Source organism: Poecilia formosa, unplaced genomic scaffold (assembly GCF_000485575.1).
Source record: "Poecilia formosa unplaced genomic scaffold, Poecilia_formosa-5.1.2 Scaffold32, whole genome shotgun sequence".
NCBI classification, from domain to species: Eukaryota; Metazoa; Chordata; class Actinopteri; order Cyprinodontiformes; family Poeciliidae; genus Poecilia; species Poecilia formosa.
Window position 1 is genome coordinate 386837 of NW_006799971.1, and position 19828 is coordinate 406664.

Below are 19828 nucleotides of genomic sequence, written 5' to 3' on the forward strand. Positions count from 1 at the left end.
CAAGAAACATTTTAAACAATTTGTTATTAAGTGAAAAAATAAATCAAATGTTAACTTTAAGCAACACACAAAGTTATTCCCAAAAGAGTTAAAACGGTTATTATGAGGTCAGTCTCCAGGCTGATTATTTTCAGGCAGTTGAATCCCAGGGAAAAACTTAACATGATAAATTATTCATAAAAATGTAATTATGCCAACATAGGACTTATGAAAATGCTGCACTTGCTTGGTGGAATGTCTAATGTCTTTAAAAATAAAGCATTTGAAGACACAAACTGACATTTTTCACAATAATAAAAAGAAAAAATTGTTTCCATTTTTTTTTTTACTTTACCCTTGCAGTATGACCATGTTGTGTCATATTATGGATTAAAAACATCAATATAAATTAACATTTCTCCTTCTCTTGTATTATATATATAAATCTGACTATTATTTCCATGGATGTCAATGATATTTGTTATTTAAGTATACACACCCTTATCTTTGTCTTTCTACAAAATGATACTGTGGCGTATAGAATGGGAACCACTCAGGAACCAGAATGTAACCATTATTTTAGAGAAGCTGTAAAATACTATGACATGAGAATCAGAACATTTTCCTTTCGTTCAAACTTTTAAGCAATATTAAACATATTTTTATTATCTGACTAAAAACATCAGAGTAGTTACAAAACGTGGTTTTCAAAAAGTCATTAATTTATAAAAGGTTGAAATGTATCCAAACCAACCTGGAACAATTTAGAAATTTAATTGCCCCTTAAATCACAAATTAGCAGTGAAGATATTACTTAAATAGACAAAGTCTGACAACATGAAGTGGGCAAAAGATCACAAAAGCAACAAAATATTTTCTGATGTTACAAAATGTGTAACAGACAATAAACAAACTGACGTCAATCAATCTAGCAAGGGACTCCAGTGAACCACAACATCAGGCATTAGCCACAAGTTGTGAACACAAAGAATAATTTCAAACTTTAAATGACTGGTCTGGCCACAAAAATTACTTCAAGACACAAAACAACGCAGAACAACATCTATAGGAAAACTTAAAACTACAAAACCAACTGCTGATAAATAAAATCAGCAGTTGAAAATCTGAAACATTTAACTAAACAAAGATAAACTGATTTTTTTATTTCTCAAATATTCAAGTCAGTTAATAAATTATAAGTGAAAGACAATTTGAGACAATTTGATAGAAGCTAAAAAATTGTACAAATACATACAGATCAGCTATAAACAATGCCTCTTGTCACTTGCAGGATGGCCAATAGTTTTCTAGAAATGCAACAAATCTGAGTGAGCAGGTTTAGTTTTACACAACAGAGTAAAACCTCAGAAGCTGTTGATACAAAAGCAAAGAATGGGCTCCCGGTGCTGTGCCAGGACTCAGCAGGAGAAATGCTTGTCTTTGTGTAAACACTATAGATCCAACAGCCTCTTCAAATAAGAGCTATCAAATGGCAGAAGGGCTTAATCCTTTCGTTATTCAGTAGCACTGAGCCCTGGTTCTGGATTCTGGAGGCGGCGCATGTAGCATTGGCAGGGATAAGAAACAGACCAATTACGGCTTCATTCTCCACGGTTACCGAACAGAGTGGCCACAAAAATGTCTGCTTGCTCACAACAAGGAGCATCTGTTTTTTTTTGTTTTTTTTTCCTTTTCTGCCCAACTTCCCTCTGCATCTTTTCCTCATGTCTGTTCTCTCCATTCTGTACCTCTGTGGTGCGGCATGTCAGCAGTCAATGCTTCTTCTCAAGAAGCTGACAACTGACTGAAGTGTTAATACATGAAAAAACCTGAACGGAGAGGACACTCTTTCACAAGTAAAGAGCAACAGAGTAAGTTCATCTTCATAACTAGTACAAAGAGAAAGAGCAAAAGAGATACTTCAACAAAGATAGTTGGACTCAGATGGGGCCTTTAATAAGGGTTCCAGTTCCAGCCAGCTGAGAGTAATCCTCTCTATTTTAGCTTATCACATGAAGACAGCTCAAAATGGGTCAGAAGACACTAAGGTTACATCTCTGGACCTGATTAAAATAGTCTTTAGGCTCTTTGGTCATGTGACCTCACCGTGCGAATGGCAATAGGGATGCCAGACTCATCCACAGGTCCAATGCCTTCGTAATGTGGGGCTTTAACAATGGACACCTTCTTTTCTTCTTCTGAGAAGCGAGCGAGGGGCACTGTGCTGCTGATGCTGGTGCAACCTGAAACCACAGACTCCCTGGTGACCGATTCACTGCCCTCTGGTTACAAAAATGGAAAGGAGACAGACACGTAAATTAGTCTTTGTTATAGTCAAGAAAATTCTTGTGTTTTGGTTAGTGGTGCACCGATTGCAGTTTTTTGGCCAATCGCCGATTACCAATCTTCAAAAGGCCTGACCTGCCGGTACTATTTTTTTGTCTGAAATGTCACTAAGTATAGCAAGAAAGTCACTGGGTGGGTAACAGTGGGGTGACTATTGTTAATTGCAAATGTGCAGATATGACCTGGTGGGCGGGTATGTCAGACTCAAACCTCTCTCACAGAGAAGCAAAAGAGAACAGTGGTTCATTTTTAGGCCTTTGCTAATAAGATCGGCTTCATAGACAAGTATCGGCTGACCACCGATCTCCAAAATTAAGGAAATTGGCGCCAATACATTGATTGGTTGATAAATCGACTTGCGGATATATCGGTGCACCCCTGGTTTTGGTCTTCTACTACTAAATATATTTACTTTCCATGCGCTCATTAAGGACATAATGTGGATATCCTCTAATCAACACGGGTTCTAACAGAGGCTTACTTTCAATAAATGTGGCCAAAGGTCACAGATTCTGTCTTCAACTGACAGAATCAAAACCTGGTTCCTTTTCCTGAGTGATGGTCTGCAACTGCCAGTTTTTCTCTGCTGGCTTAAAAAGGACTCATTAGACTGACGGACCAAAAAAGGGGAGACTTCTCGAAAACATACATATTTTAGATCCAAATGCTTTCAAAAGAATGATTTAATGGTCAACTCAGACTGAGCTATCTGGCCTTAATAATAACAGGTACGTTTTGAGGAGTAAATGTGAGAATCTCAAATCAATCTTATGTTTTAAGTATAGTAGCAGCAGCATCAGGCAGTGGGACTGCTTTGCTAACGGTGATACTGGTGGATAGAACAACGGCAGACAATCTCCACATTCATCAACTTCACTTCCAACCACTCGGTAGACAGCAGAATAAATAAAGAATTGGGGCCAAGATCCCAAAGATGGTACCTGGTCAACATAAAGCTTGTGGAATGGGTTTCCTGAAGTCCCAGTCAATAATAAATTCAAGTAGTTAATTATTTATTTAGATCCAGATCATTATTTAGGCCTAATTGCAACTCTACTGATGGAAGTGTTAAGCTGCAGTCACTGATTTAGGCCTGACAGAAGGAATTTAGGTGAATCAATTTACTTTTAAGTGAACTGACTAAACATAAAAAGAAGCTGACCAAAGAACAGTGACTCACCTGAGCTCCTGCTGTGTCTCTGGAGGCCTGTGTGGAGTGATGGAGGAGGAGGAGGATATGATGGTGGAGACATGGGCCTCTGTGGATGGCTGGTACTTCCATTCATTGCATGAGAAAGAATCTGACCCTACGAGTGACCCACAAGCCAGAAAATGAAGCAACATGTTAAAAACATTGCCAGCAATGTAAAACATTTTATGAAAAGTGTAAACTCATAGAATAAGAGTAAAACACACAAAGATAACTTCTAAAGAAAAAAAACTCAACATGTTACACAAGAACAGTTGGACAAGAAACAACAGAAGAAATTAGATGTAAAGTTATTTACACAAATAACTAATTCAGTAACTCTCTGTTGTTAGATAGGGAAGTCTGATTTATTGGAATTTTATGACATGAAATATAAAAACACCAACAATAAACAAAGACAACTCATTCACAAACATCTCTATTATAAATGAGTTAATGAAAGCAGGACAGCAGACATGGCCTGAGGAGAATGGGAGGCTTTGGTTAAAATAAATAAAAGTGCTCCCCTATTCAAAGAGACATTGAAATAAAATATTTAATCTGCCAAAGAAAGAGCAGTTAAAGTAACAGCGCTGGGGTTTCAAAGCAAGAAGGGAAAAGTTCATATTCAACCGAGCCTTGTCCAGTTCTATGTCTTCTGTTCATCTGGATCTTTGAGGAAGGCAATCTAAATGTGTTAGCGCTGTGGATATTTCTCACTTCATTAACCTGATGGATGCTGCAAGTACGAGACTCAGAATTACAAGTGATGGCACAATGCAACTATGAGCTCACACAATAGATGCAAACCTAATAGCTCGGGAAATGTCAGATGAAGTAATGAAGCTAAATTCAAAATGACTGTTGAGTTTCAATAACTGCCTTTTGTTGTAGGACTGTAAAATGAACGGACTGTTTTATGCTACGTACAGAGCTCTGCACATTTATTGGCACCTCTAATTAAACACAACTGAATTAAATTTATCTGTTTTTGGAAGTAGCTTGATGTCACACTGAAAAACTCATGCAATGGCAGTGCTACACTGCTGCCTCAGCTTTACTTGATGTCAAGTGATAGTCTGAGATCCAGAGGCGGTCCGCACATCGTGTGAGGTGAGACGCCCCCCCTCCACAAGATGCCGCCCTTGTCGCCCATAAACCATCACTGCTGTGAATGATAAAAATTGAGCTATTTGGTTTCTTTAAGTACTACAAATATTTGTGCCCCATCAGTTTGCTTGTATTTTTCCCTCATCTTGTTCCTCAATATTTAGATTTTGGAAGGAATTAAAGGAAGAAAAAACATAGCAAAATATTGCAAAAATATACCCAGGACACTGAAGCCAATAAATGTAAGAATATTGGCTAGAATGTTTTAATGTGAGGAAAGTGAGTTGAGTTTGTGACTAACTCCATGCATGTGAAATAAAAATAATTATTTAAAAAAGTCTGCTGGTAACAGCTTAAAATAAAGTGCTTCAATCTGCTTGATTGGAAAGGTCAGTGTAGCACATTAATAACAAGAGGCTCTTAAATTACCATTCTGGTTGAGCTTTATTAAAGAATATTTTAGGAATCAAACTATCAGGACAGAAAATTATTTCTGCAATTTGAATAATAGTGTGAAAAAATGCTTCATATTCAGTTCCAAAAGCCATAATGTGATCCTGAAGTGGTGTTTTTATGTTAACACAATGCAATACAATGCTCTTTTGTTTTGCTTAGTCTTTTGCTAGACTCAGAACGTTACGTTTCCCCAGACAAACAGTAATTACTAACTAAGGGAAACTGCTTTGCTTGGTAAATTATCACCATGTTGGGCAACTTGCCAGCTGACGTCACCACAGAGATAATTGTCACATCATAGTAATCTGCTGTGTTTACAAGCTGGGATGAACTCCGGAGAAAAGCATCTGTTAAATACCACTGGGTCATTATGAGGAAGATAATAGTTCATGTCAGTATCGTGGCAGGCCGCACATAATTCAAGGTTCGTCAAAGATCATCAGGGAACTCCTTGTGTTCCTTACTGATAATTTTTTTCATCTTCACTCTTGCAGAGTGAAACCATTTTAACTAGTTTGCCATTGGGTGATCAATAGAAACATGCAATAAATGGTAAAGAATATTATTTCAGTAATCAGGACAGATGGCATGAGAGGACAGAAATCTCTGCTAAGTTTAGGAAAGTGACTCAGCCACCCAGGAAGACAATACATCCATTAATCTGCTGTGATGACTGAAGTGAGAAGAAGGTCACCTTCTAAAACATCAAGAAGGATGTTCTAAAACATCCTTCTTGATGTGTTAGAAGTCACAGGATCTAAAACACAAGATAGAAATTAACACCTGAAACCTATGTTATGCTTTTTGCCTCTGTCAGTGGGGGATGGCCATTTGATCTGTCATCTAACTTTTTTTTAAGCTGTTTGGCACATGATATTTTGTACTGACTATAGGTCACTTTATACACACGTTTTACAGTTTTAGCTTTGAATATTCAGATTAACAGCACTGTTTTCCCTGTAAAAACATATTTAAATTTTAACCCCATTTGGATTTATTTTGTCATAAAGCTGGTGGTGGTATTGCTCTTGCACACCAAATGTGCAGGAAAGTTTGGCGTTCATATGCTGGAGCAAACAAAATGTAATAGGACAAATAGAGCTAATTTTATTCTGAAATACGACAAAAGAAAAAGGAAAAGGATGCTGAAGCTGACATTAACCTAAAGCTGACATAAATACATCCACATAAGCAAAAAGAAACAACACTGAATTGAATTTTGACATCTGATAGGTGAAGACCAGTTAATGGTTAGTGAAAGTAAAATAAAAATGAAAAAAAGAAATGTAGTAATCACACACATTTTTCAGTTTAGTCATTAAAATGATTAGGTGGGAGAGAAGGGACACTTTTTTAATGTAATGAAATGTTACAGAGGTGGCTTGTTCAGATAATTACATTAGTGACAGTAGCTGCTGCAGCAGTGGAACCCACAGAGGTTGTTAGCACATCATCAGGCCCAGCAGTGGATATGTAGGTAGAGACATGGCTGAGCGTGGGCGAAGGCGTGGGTGAGGCGCCAGGTGAGTCCAGGCTACAGATCTGAAGCTCATCAAGCAGACCCGCCGTGGATGACGAGTAGTGGCTGAGCGCCGACACTGTCACGGGGGAAGTCGCCGGTGACACACAACTACCAATGCTCATGCTGCTGAAAGAGGCAATGCTCTGCCCACTGATTGCTCCAGTTTTCATAACAGCTCTGCTAGGAACATATGGGGTGGGTGACGATAAGGTCTTGGGCATTAAGCTGGATGGGTAGTTGAGTGATTCGGAGCTCTGGCAGCGACAGGGGGAGTGTCGTGCTGAAGGGTCAGGGGAAGGAGGCCCCTGGTGTTGGAGTAAGAGCAAATTGGTGGGAAAAGGAGGAAAGGAGGCGAATGCTTAGTTACATCACTTATTAGCCAGCGAATCAAAAGGCGGTGGTGGTGTGACAAAACAATTCACGGTTGGCTGATGGTAAATTCAAGCTGCAGCAATGTCTTTCAAAACATAAAAAAGGCTGTAAATTAAAGACGCATCATTAGTATAAGTTTAGTGATGAACATTAAGTGATTCTTCCCGTCAATGAGATAAATATCTACTAAAAGAAACATTTGGTTAATGTCACACATACAGTAAGCATGATTACATATCACAGTTTTGTTGGTCAAATGGAAGCATCAAGACTAGACAACTAAACGCAGCAGACAAGTTATATACAAAACCCATCAAAATACATTCCATTTATTTATAAAGAATGTCAGAATAAAAAAATAAAGACTTTATACCTACTGATCAGAGCTCAAGGACTGGATCAGGATCCTGATCTAGGCATGTTCAACTGACTGGTATTGAGAGTCCTTGACAGAGTTAAACTACTGTTACCTGTTGCTACAATGTTTGTGAAGGTATGTCTGCTTTTATGATGTTCAAAGGACATTAAGGCTGTTAACTGTAGAAGCTAAAAGGATACGGTGTTGTTCAGAACATCCCTTCACTGGTGAGTCAGTGGGTGTAATACTGATGAGATATAGTGTTATTTAATGCAATTTTGACATTGACTGTATTATTTTTAACAGAGTATTTGGGGCTCTGGTTTTGGAAAAGTGCTAACTGTAAATGACTTGGACCACTATAAGTGACAATAATATATAAGGATATATAAGGATATCTCTACTTTTATCACATAGCTCTAAATTTGGCATTTGACAAATTGTACCTTGACCACATGTTTTGTGTAAAATCATCTAACGCAAACAAATGTGTAGCCATTTAGTCACTCTTGATGCTACCAACGTCCAAACACTCGTGCTTGACTGCAAAGACTAAGTAGTCACTGAGGATCTTGCTCTAATTACACTGCATAGTCAGGTATGTACCAACAGTTGTGCAGGCGAAGGTCTTGGTGGAATAGTAGGAGGAGGCATTGTCATCTTCACTTGCGTTGAGGTCTGATCTGGATCTTGATCTGGAACCTTCACCTCCACTCTTGGATTTGAAGCCAAAGCTGCTGGATTTTTTAGATTTTCTGCATTTAAGTGGACATAAACTGAAGCCGTCTGTGATGGGGGTTGGGGTGTGTTTGAAACTATTTGTGGAGGTGGAGAAGATGGTGAGAGGGAGCCTGAGGTCAGGATCTTGGAATGGGCTTCAAATTGAGGGTTAACGTGATCAGGGGGGTCAGGGATAGTGACAGGGGTTAGTTTAAGTGAAGAAACCTTACGTTTCTGTGTGCTGGTAGTGGCAGAGGCACTGAGGTTGCTTATATTATTTGCAGCTGTGGACTGATTAACCTGCTGGACTGAATTTCCACTGGTCTCTGAGTAAGAGTAAGAGGATGTGCTGCTAACCGTGCAGGACTCTTTTAATACAGCTTTATCGTTCTTTGTGAATGTTAGCCTTCTAGAACTTAAGTCATTAGGCAGATCAATGATTGAGTTGAATTCCGGTGGGTTGATGCCAATGGACAAGAGGTTAAAGCTCTCTCTCCTGGGGGGTGGCTGTGGCAAGGGACTGACATCCTTGTTAGCCAATCAGAAGCAAAAGTCGGCGTAAGTTCAAACAACAAGAATAGGAAAAATAATCAGCACAAATAAATCCATTGTGACGTCGTTTCAAGAATGTGCTTATGAATCCAAAAATGATTTTGCAGGATTTATTCATTTCCAACTATAATGGATTTTTACCAGCCAAGAACATTAAGAGTCCAAGATAATTAAAAATGTTTTCTTACAACCTGTAGTCAGCTAAAATAATTCTAAAGCCAGCCTAGAGTAAGAGCAGATTACCTGTGTGGGAGACTTTTTGTCCTGTAGGTTGGGTCTGACACTCCGAAATCCTTTGGCAGCAAGAGATGAACTGCTGGCATCTCCATTCTTCAAACCATCAGTAGCGCTCCGGGACCGCCAAGAATCTGTAGATTATAATAATATGGTCTGGATAGTGCTTTATTTTACATCTGTTTAGTTATATTAGAGACATTTAATAGTTTCTTTGATCATGTTTAGATCTGCACAATATATTAGGAATATGTTACCATCGTAATATCTGTCTGTACAATATTCATATCATAAAGGATTGTTTGAAGCCAGCTGGACAGAGTCTAACAGCAGCAGAAGTTCACACTGGATACAAACGATTTTGCCCAAAATGCTAAAGGTCGCAGACTAATGGAAGCACAGATGCGAACAAGAGGAAAGAAGAAAGCAGGCGTTATGGCCAGGATGGTGGCTAGATATGGGTTGGTATGAAATTATGACAATATGATGATAATGTCATGGTTTTGCAGTATCATGCTTTTATGATTATAGCTCTAAAATGTGTTATTTTGCATTTTCTTTAGAATGCTTTGATGTGAATGCATAGATGATTTGATTCTTAAATATTTGCTGAATTGTGGGCTTATCTTCAGCCTTTGACATGACCTGTTGCTGCCAGAACCACTAATGTTCTAAAAGAACAGAAAGGACAGACATGAATGTAACTGGAATTTCATATTAGCCTATTACACAACTAAGTTATATCTAGCTTACATCTAATAGGATAACTGCATTTCCATTGCTTTGACAGATAAGACAAATTAAGTTATACTGCTCAACAACAGTTGTCTTTATACTGGCTTAATGCATCAGGTTGGGAGTTGTGTGGGAAACACTCATGAATTGACTGACTGAAGGAATTTGTCACTGTAAATGTGCGGAATTGCTACACTTGACAATAAAATTTCAACCATTTGTGGACAATCACAGAAAACAAAGAATACATTGGGCTCAATGTTTTGGGCTCAACCACAGAGAATGTTGGAGCAGTTTTATGTTTTGCCACCCTCCCTCATAACTGCCTAAAAATAAAAAAAGAAGAACAGGGTAGAGTGAAAGGAGAAAATGAGTACAACAGCGTAAGAAGAAATTGTGGATAAGAAGGAAAATCACATAAGTTTGGCAGTATTTTTGATATTTAAAACAAAAAAATAATCAATAATAATCAACACTGATTATGAAATGCTTATAAGTTTTTCAGCCTATCAGCCAGCCCTAATTTAAGTTATGTCTTGAAAAATTCTGTATATATCGCAGAGGGAAAGAAAAAAACTACAGTATTTTTTTCCGGTATTGTGCAGCCCTACTCATGTTCATTGATAAGATTGTTTTGACCAGAAAGTCCAGTCACTTACCAAACTCTGATGAGTGAGAATCATTAGCTGGGAAACAGAGAAGAGTAAACATAATAAGTAATGTCTCCTTGAGTGGCTGGGTTGTATTATGTCCCTAAAACAGTGGATGAATGAAATATAATGACATGTAAATAAGAAATTAGCTCACAAACTACAAGAATGTTTAGTGCTTCATAGACACACACTGTAGTGAACAAAGGGATGTAATATCAGAACATACCAGAGAACAGAAAATCAATTCATTTTATATTACACTAATTATACTATTGTGATGCAGTTATATCCAATATAACAGTATTGGATATAAAGTCCATATTTCAATTTGGAAAACATACTTAATAATAATCTTATTGTCCACATGTGGAAATCTGTCTTTGGCTTTTTATGGTGGTTAAAACACAGTATATGATAAATAAAAAATAAAATAAAATTGACACCAAATACTTTATTTTATAATTGCAGTTTGCTTTACATATGTGTGGAACAAGAAACCACAGAACCCAAAATTCAATGTTTTGGGCTCAGTCACAGAGTTACAAAGACTTGAGAAGATTAGTTCATGTGAATATCATTTAAGCAAAACCTCCTCTGCCACAGACAACCCATCATTTGCCAGTAAAAAATCTGGTTAATTCCATTTCTGTTCTTCAAATTCATAAATTACATAAGATACAATGCATTAACATTTCCACAGACTCTGTTCACATCAGGATGAAGGCCACAACACAATACAAGAAATAAAGTGGAATTTGGATGGTATTGAGAGCAGCCATATCCAACACTTTAATGCTCTCAACCACACTGCAAAAAACAGGGTAAACTAACAAAAATTAAGTGTTAAATGTGGATGCAAATCTGTCCACAACACTTTTATTACTAATATTATTTCCTTTATTTTGAAGTCAATATCATTAATTTCCTGATTTCAGTAAGCAGCCTCATTGTCCTACAGCTGTACAGCACTGTTAGACTCTACCCCACTAAACAGAGTTTTAAAAAAATATTGGCCAAAGAATCTTCTGAAGTCAAAGTTAAGATGATGTACTATGATTATGGAAAACAAATGGACTTGTCAGGAAACACAACGATTATTTACAGTTTTAGACTAAACATACAGTAAAATAATAAAGATCTTGCTCATATTTGATACGTTTTTTCAGTTATTTCATTTTATGGTTAAGGAACAATATCTACCAGTATTTATTATTAAATTTATAATTAGATCTCATCATGTGGCTGCAATAAACAATTAAACTCTCCAACCCAGTACTAAGCTCAAACACCTTCCATATTCATACATGGACAAAATAGTGGGTACTCTCTGCTAATGAAAGAGAAAAAACCCACAATGGTCACTGAAATAACTTGGAACAGACAAAAAAAATTCTAAAAATTAACCAATGAGAATCAGACATTACTTATGGAATGTGGTTCAACTGAATCATTCAAAAAAAGAAAAAAACAACTACAAAAAAAGAAAAAAACAACTAAAGAAATAGGCCTTTAATAATAATGGTGTTTCTGATACAAAAAGAGGGCACAAACTGATGGTGGAAGTGCAGAAACTGTGATTTTTTTAAATTATTATTATTTGCTATGATTCAACCATGTCTGAAAAGTTATGGTGAGGCTGTAAGGTGCTTCAAATATTAGAACTGCCACAGGCCACTAGAAGTGTAGCATATGAATATATTTAGCTCATTTATGTTTAAACTGCACAATGTGTTTTACAAATAAATGGAACATGGCACTAGCAAGACATGTAGACCCATGTGACCATTTGAGTCAACTTTAAAAAATGTGTTATAAAAGTTTGAATTATAGTTTATTTAGAAAGCCAAGCATGCCCATAAAAAACATAACAGCAAACTACCATGCAATATCTTAGACATATTTTTGCTGACTCCAACCCCTTGAATAAGCTATAGTTTTAAAGTGTAGCAAAAACGTTTCCCACTCAAAATTCAAATATCCGTGTGTTTGCGAGTGTTAGTACCTGTGGCCAAATTTGGTGAGCTCTGGACCCTCTTCATTGGAGAGAGTATGAGTGACAAGGCCACGCTTTTTCTTGCAATTCCTCCACTATCTGAGAATTCCCAGCCAAGCCCCGAGATCAATGAGCCAGAAGCAGAAGCAGAAGCACACATGCACATGCACGGTCGCAAAAACAACACACCAAAACACAAATATACACACACACACACACAAAAATGCAGTTAGAGCAAAGCACATGCATTTGAAGTGCATACTTTATTTCAATGCACACCAGCTTTTTGGATCTGCAGTAAGTATTTCTTGCAAGATTTAACATCCGTCGGTTTGTTTTGGTTCATTAGGTTTTGCTTACTTGCCACGACATAAATTCAAGAACATGATTGGTTTATATGCAGGGATCACAGATCCTTCTAAATTAGGTCAGAAATATCCAATGAGTGCTGAGAAAAAAATCTTGATCTTAATAATACTAATACAGTTCTCAAACAGTTACTGTACGTAAACAGAAATATATTTATCTTTACATGCTAAAACATACTAGGTTACCTTTTAATCTTTTGCTAATTACATCCATTAAACAACCTCACTTCCTACAAACAAAGATGGATATTGTAGTTTTTTTCTCTGCAAAATCATTGTGTGCAAAGCTATTTACTGTTACCCTTTACACTACTAACAACGGTCCATTAATAAACGGAGTCAGGCCACCCGGCAGAACAGACACAGGTACATGTTGTGTTGAGACGTGTAGTTGATAGATTACTGATTAGTGGCTGACAGAGCTTTGTACAATTATACTATGAAAACATAAGTTTTCACAAATGTCAGACTGCCTTTACAAAAGCTCCACAAAAAGCAGTGCACAACAAAAAGGTACACTTTTTATATTTATATTGACAACAATATTTATGCTTGCAAAGTAAAACAAAAAACATCTCACAATAAAAAAAAATATTGATCCAACTTTGGCATTGGAAGTAGGTTGATTCCACAATCTTTAAAACTATTTGCATGTCTGTTTTTGTGTTCATACCTGTATTCATACTGAAGAGCACTTCTTACTGATCTACTGCAGGGGGACACACTGTCCTGCAAAACAAACAAGACTATTAAAGGACAGAGTCCCAACACAAATAATTTTGAAGCTTGAAAAACGTCGGTCTCTTTATTCAGACACACAGTCACAGCAAACAATTCTATCATATTATAATTTAATAATTTGGTAAACCAAAGAATTTTATGGTCATATAAAATATATGGCCATATATTATGGCCATGAAAGAGAAAATCTGACAACCCCCAAACACTGATAGATGTTCTGAAAGGTACAGCCTTCTGGGTTCTTCTTTTTACAGTTGGATTTTAACAAGAAAGAATCAACCAGAAATACTGTACACTCCTCCTGTCATAACATTGTTTTAATAAAAGTTACATACTGCTGCTTTCAATATATGTATTTATTTAGGATGTAAGTGGTAGCTCTACAACATTTACTACAACCCGTTAAGTTTCAAAGTTACAAATTCCTGAAAATATGAATGATGACGACTGTTTTTTACAGAGTGGAATATTCACAGGCAAATGTTGATTTGTATGTAAAAAATGGAAACAATGTTGCATGATTTACGTGATTTAAACCATTCACTATACTTTCTAAATCTCAATCAAGACAGATATCAGTCACACACGACATTAACGTTGGTTTCCCTCTGGCCACCTTCAGAGACGGCCATGGACATTAGTTTGTATTTTTGTTCCATAGTTTGAATTCAAAAAATTCAATAATCCCTAAAAGACAAGCAGCAGAGTCAATACCGAGAAACAGCAACAAAAAAAGAAAAAAAAAAAAACTTTTGTAAACAGCATTGAGCTAGTCTCAACTAGTCTAAAACAATTAAACAGAAGAAAGATAAGGTTTATCTTTTAGTTGCCTTTTTTCTTTTACTTGCTGAATCGCCCCATTAATTTATTTTTTTTTAAACCAAATACTGTTTGGGTGAGCATGTTTTCTCTGTACTATGCAACATATTATTTACAAAATCTCTTTTAACGTGGAAAAGCTCAAAAATATTTATTCTTTATTTGTGTAGGATATTTGCAATCAGAAGGATTAGGGATTAAAATCTTTTGTCTTGAGTCAAGTCAAGATTTTTTGAATAACACATTTCGAGTGATTTAAATGATAAAAACATAATACAGTAACCAATTATGAAACAGTCAAACATTACGTTTTAGTGACTAAGTGCTCAAACTGGGATGTTTAAAGTCTCTATCTTTCATACCTCTCTCATACTTCAACTAAACTTATCATGTTTTGCAGATAAAATAACTCCACAAGAATCTGAAGCAGAGTCACGTCTACCCTATGGATGTCAGAATGAAAAACTGATTACATGCATTTTAAGATGTAATGAAAGCAGATCAGGTTATGTCTTTTTTATCTTTACAAAAGCTTTACAAAAAGTAATGCAGGACACTTTTTTATATAAATAGTGGTAACATTAATTGTGCTTGCAAAGTAAAATAAAACACATCTCACAATAAAAAATATATTGATCCAACTTTGTCAACCGTCAGTAGGATGATTTCACAATCTTTAAAACTATTTGCACGTCTGACCATCTTTCTCTGTGATGTGAATATTATCTGAAGCTTAATGCCAGGTGTGAATGGTGATTGTTTAGCTTGTCTACTCACATCCTAATCAGTCAGAGCACTTGTCAGTGTCTGACCTGAACTGGGTTAAAGAGAGAAATAATCCTAATTCAAGGTCCTGAATACTGAATGGTAAATCAGAGGTGAGCTGTAAGTAGAGCGCAGGTTCGAACCAGCAACCCACCAGTTGCAGGATGTATCCAAGCCTCCTGAGCCACAGTCACCACTTAGTGTCAAAATCACTGCAAAGTGTGTAAAGAACAACCGATACACATATAACCTAACTGGGAGTAATATTGATGCAGATTACTATGTTGGGTTTAGCTTCATGAAGCTATTTTCCTTGAACTGTAGCTGAAAGGCACGTGATTAATGTGTGCAGGGTATACTTCAAAAGCTGAAGACCAGAACACACACTGCATTGCTGACTGAGTACATAATGCATAATGTCATCATGGGACTCTCAGCTTAGGGCACAAACAAGCAGCATCAACTCTATTGGCTGCCTTGAGGCACGTATTTCTGTAAATAACATGGACTTACTACTAACATTGCATTACCCTGACACAATAACACAAATATTGATGTAATGTTTGTGAATGATGATATGAAGGAATTTCTAGTGTTAATGTGTATAACCTCAGTTTCTCCAAAACATTATTTTCCACTGTATGTTGGACCTTTTAAATAAATATATTGGGGAGAAGAGAGGTTTTTTTAATGTTGGGCTTGAGCTTGCACTTTAAAAAAAACAACCGATACATGATTGTTTAAGCTGTTGTCACCTATTTGATGTTACACTACAAATTACCTCCATGCCAATAAATAGAAGCAGCAGGGATTTTCTGTAATGATGACAGAATGTACTCAGCACACACTCTATGACAAAGAATGACAAGTATTTCCAGACATTTGCTCCAACACTATGACACCCTGGGGCCTAATTTCACTTTGACAAGTAAAGTGCTAATAACCACGCCTGTCATTGGTGTTTATTTTGGAGGAGGTATGTAAACGTATCATGACATGAATGTATTGACCCCTAGTATTAGGCTGCAGCGATGAGTGGCACTGGATGGATGGCAGACCATTCTCATTTATTTAATCAGGATGACAACTTTCCAGACTGTCATTAATTAGACACAGGGGCCATTTCTGAGATACCACTTCTATCCTTCAGAACAATAAGATATATTTATATATTACACTTGGAATGAAAACAGAAAAATTAGCAACACCTCTACATTTCCTTATTTTACATCACTTTATATACTTTTCATACTTTCACACAGGGAGTGTTTGCAAGCTTCACTCTCAGACCTAGTTTCAAAAGACACACTGATCATTGGAAACTTGCAAACGAGCAGCTGGATCACAAAGCATGTGGGCAATAGATGGTTCAGTTGGTAGATAATGCACACCATGTGCAGAGAAGAGAACTCACATTATGGAACGAGACACGATACTGACATCATGTGAATGAGACGGGATGACATTTTAATATTACTTTTTCAAATCAAGATAAACTCAACAAACTGAGGTCTTCCTTTTTTTTCCCCCTTTCTTGAGACCTTAGGTCAATGCTTCAACTATGCCTTGTTTGCAGTATAACATCTACTGTTTCCCAGTTGCTGTTGATGGAATGTGCTGTAATAGTGATGTAGTTCAATGTACTCCTAAGATGTTCAGTGATGCTTTCTACATCTTTCAGCATCTGAACAACGTGCAGTGCTAACATATTATTTGTGTCTTTCACTCTGTTGCCATTTACTGTTCCTACTGGAAGCCCAAAATGCAGCCAAACGGATGATTTAAGAGTAGTTTTATTACAACTTCATCAGACAAAGTCATGCCAATCATAACTGGCTGGTGCTCGCAACATAAAAGTCACCTCAACAAGAAACCTTGAGAAGTTCCAATATTGCAAGCTGTTGCACGACAAGTTCTTGTTACACTACTAGTCCAGAGGCTGTAGTCCAGGGGTGGTCAACTCCAGGCCTCGAGGGCCGGTCTCCTGCAACTTATAGATGTGTCTCAACTTCAACACACCTGAGTCAAATAATGAGATCGTTAGTCGGACTCTGGAGAACCTGACTGCACTTAAGAGGTGATTCAGCTATTGGATTCAAGTGTGTTGGACCAGGGAGACATGTAAGAGTTGCAGGACACCGGCCCTCGACGACCAGGATTGCCCACCCTTGCTGTAGTCTTTGAATCCATTATTATCCTGGTTCAATTCCTGGCCTATGGCAGTTTGCTGCATGATTCACTTTCTCTTTCCTCCCTACTACCCATCCAGCTGCTGCTAAATGAAGGCCACATGTGCCAAAAAAATCTTCGGAAAAAAACAAAAAAAAATCCAAGTTGCCTCTGAAGTACTATCACTTTTTTCTTCATCATGTGACATCTTCAAGATGCAATCAACACCCAAGTGAATGATGTTATTTCTAGAAAAATTTTAGATCTGCATAAAGTCAGAAACAACAGGATATTCTCTGTTCTGGAAACCTGACTGTAACTCAGCCCAGTTAACTCCACAATAAAAAACATTATCAAAGAAACAAACTGCATATATGTGCATGCACATACACACAACCCTAACCATTACTAGTACGTGCCAAACCCTATAGCTAACCTGAATTCAATTCACACCTTAATCCTAAAACTGACTCTAACCCTACAACAGCACTTCTTTTTTCAGGGCCTGGACTTTGGGATTCATAAGGAACAGCAGCTCCTCATAATGGAATATTTGCTGGAAAAATTGGGTTTACAAGTTCACAAATGCTAAAACATGCAAACACACATATATTCTATTTCGACTTTAGGGGATATTATACTACCTTGTATTCATCGCCTTGACACATACTCTAAGCTTAACAAACCCAATCCCTCACACTAACCTTACCTTCAAAACTTGAATGATTTACATTTTGGAAATTTGCTTCTGACCAAAAAGATGGAGATACGTCTCCGTAACATGGCTGTAACTGATTTAGGTCCCCACAACATGAGCAACCCTCAGCCACACACACCCACATACACTCACACGGTCACACACACAAGAGTAAATCATGGCTCTGGCGTCGCAGGCTGTCTGCATCCAAATGATGGTCAGATTATGAGCAGCATCATGTTTCTTTGAGACAGATCCACGGCGACACAGCAGCTGCGACCATGGTGTAACGTTCGGGCAGCACACTTGAAGGAACCGCTCCAGCTTTAGAGCGCTTCCCATTTGTCCACACAGACTTCTGAAAGTCTTTCGAGAAAATCTGCGCAACCCTTTATAGACTCATTGGAAGATGTTTTTTTATAGTGCAAAACAATTTACTTTGTGTATCAGTGAGTGGGATAAATGTTTCATTATTATGCAGCTGATATATTGCCAACATGTTCATGGTATTATTTATAAGAAAAGAAGGAGGTACGAGTGTTGAGAGCAAAATTAAACTCTCTACCACTTTCAGTTATAAGATGCATGAAATGTATTTTCTAATAAGACTCATTCTTTTTAGTCTGCTGCTCCAAATCCGTTTGGAACTGCAAAGGTCAAAGCGTTTGGTAGGTCCACTTCCATGTCTGAAAGTTATTTTTTATTTTCTTACTTGGTTTATCCGCTGTCTATAATTTAGAAATTGGTGGGCCACTCTGGAGACTTGTGTGGATATAATTACTGACTGTAATAGCAGAGGGGTTTGCAAATACACAAGTAGGAGCTTTAAGCCAAAGAAATCTGTTAAGTGCAACCTCAAACCATCAAGATCCATTAATCTGCTGAGACCTGACTGCATATGTCTGTACTAAAAAGCTTAACTTCCAGTATCAGACCTCTTAGTAACTACGCAGGAGAAAGAAAAAAAAAATTGTGCCTAGCAGTCACCACAACCTAATACCTGAGGTTTTCCTGCTACAGAGATGTGTTTTTTTTGTGTGGTTTTTTTTAAACCCATTGGAATTTTTGTTTTTGATTTCAACTTATCTCACAATGCACATTGCACGATCTGTAGCATTAGAGATGGTATAAAGATATACTAAAACAAACAATGAATCACAATAAACAAGTATCAAACCATTCCCATGATGGGTAACCTCTCAGAATGAATCACAAAATCCTCAGGATGCTCGAAAGTGTTCAGACTAAAGATGGTCTCAGTTTCCTGACACTTGTCATCTGTGAATAATGATATCTGTCCTTGTGTTCTTAGTTTTTTGTTCTTTTTTTAGTGACCAATTCTGGTATTTTTCTGAAGGTGATGGGTAGATTTGACCAACCAACAAGCCGCAGTGGTTGGTCTATTTTATGAACAGGAGAATGGCTTTTAGTTTTGACAGATGAGTTATAGAGGGCAGCAATGCATTAAGTTGTGTAATATGTGTCATTCTACTCTTGTAGCACATATTGTAGTATATTGTAGTAATTTACGATATTCTTAGGAAAAAAGCAAACTAGTATTAGCCTGCCTTTCCTGTGAACCCCTCTATTTGCAAAGTGGAAGAGGGATGCACATTTACTCTTTATTATTAGCAGTAGTCCTTAAAACTGCTGTCACAGTGTTTCCTGTTGTGCCGTTTTTGCTGCTGTTGTGAAAACCATCTTTGAGGTCTGTGTGGTACTTTTCATGCACTCCTGTTCTGAATAGTGCATGAGAACTGGGCTCAAGGGTGTGGAATTTATAGTGTTTGGCTATGTCACAATAATAAAGATGTCATGCTAGCGCTGAGAAAATAATACATGTTATGTTAGTTATCATGCTGTGTCATGATATTAGAGCATATCAGCTGACTAATTAGCCAGGCTAATTAGGGTAATTTGATTAAGTTCCAACCTGTACTTGGTTCCTTAACAGTTATGCTGCCTATACATTAATAAAAAAAGCAAAAAAAAAGCAATCTTTTTATTTATTTATATATATATATATATATATATATATATATATATATAT

The 19828-nt window shown here is 37.1% G+C and overlaps 1 protein-coding gene across 26 annotated transcripts in view; it reads right to left on the reverse strand.

The window, feature by feature from the left end:
* sorbs2a (sorbin and SH3 domain containing 2a) overlaps positions 1-19828 on the reverse strand; it is a 71348-nt gene that overhangs the window by 27721 nt on the left and 23799 nt on the right. For 17 of the 26 annotated variants that reach the window (XM_016670275.1, XM_016670267.1, XM_016670276.1 and 14 more), the window contains 8 exons: positions 13261-13316; positions 12229-12318; positions 10233-10259; positions 8848-8972; positions 7939-8580; positions 6479-6907; positions 3506-3632; positions 2086-2261 (listed from right to left, as the gene is read on the reverse strand). In XM_016670275.1, the coding sequence (XP_016525761.1) occupies positions 2086-2261; positions 3506-3632; positions 6479-6907; positions 7939-8580; positions 8848-8972; positions 10233-10259; positions 12229-12318; positions 13261-13270 (1626 nt within the window). In that variant the 5' untranslated portion in view covers positions 13271-13316. The remainder of the gene's footprint in view (positions 1-2085; positions 2262-3505; positions 3633-6478; positions 6908-7938; positions 8581-8847; positions 8973-10232; positions 10260-12228; positions 12319-13260; positions 13317-19828) is intronic. The other 9 variants (XM_016670279.1, XM_007549589.2, XM_016670281.1 and 6 more) reach the window with 6 other exon arrangements.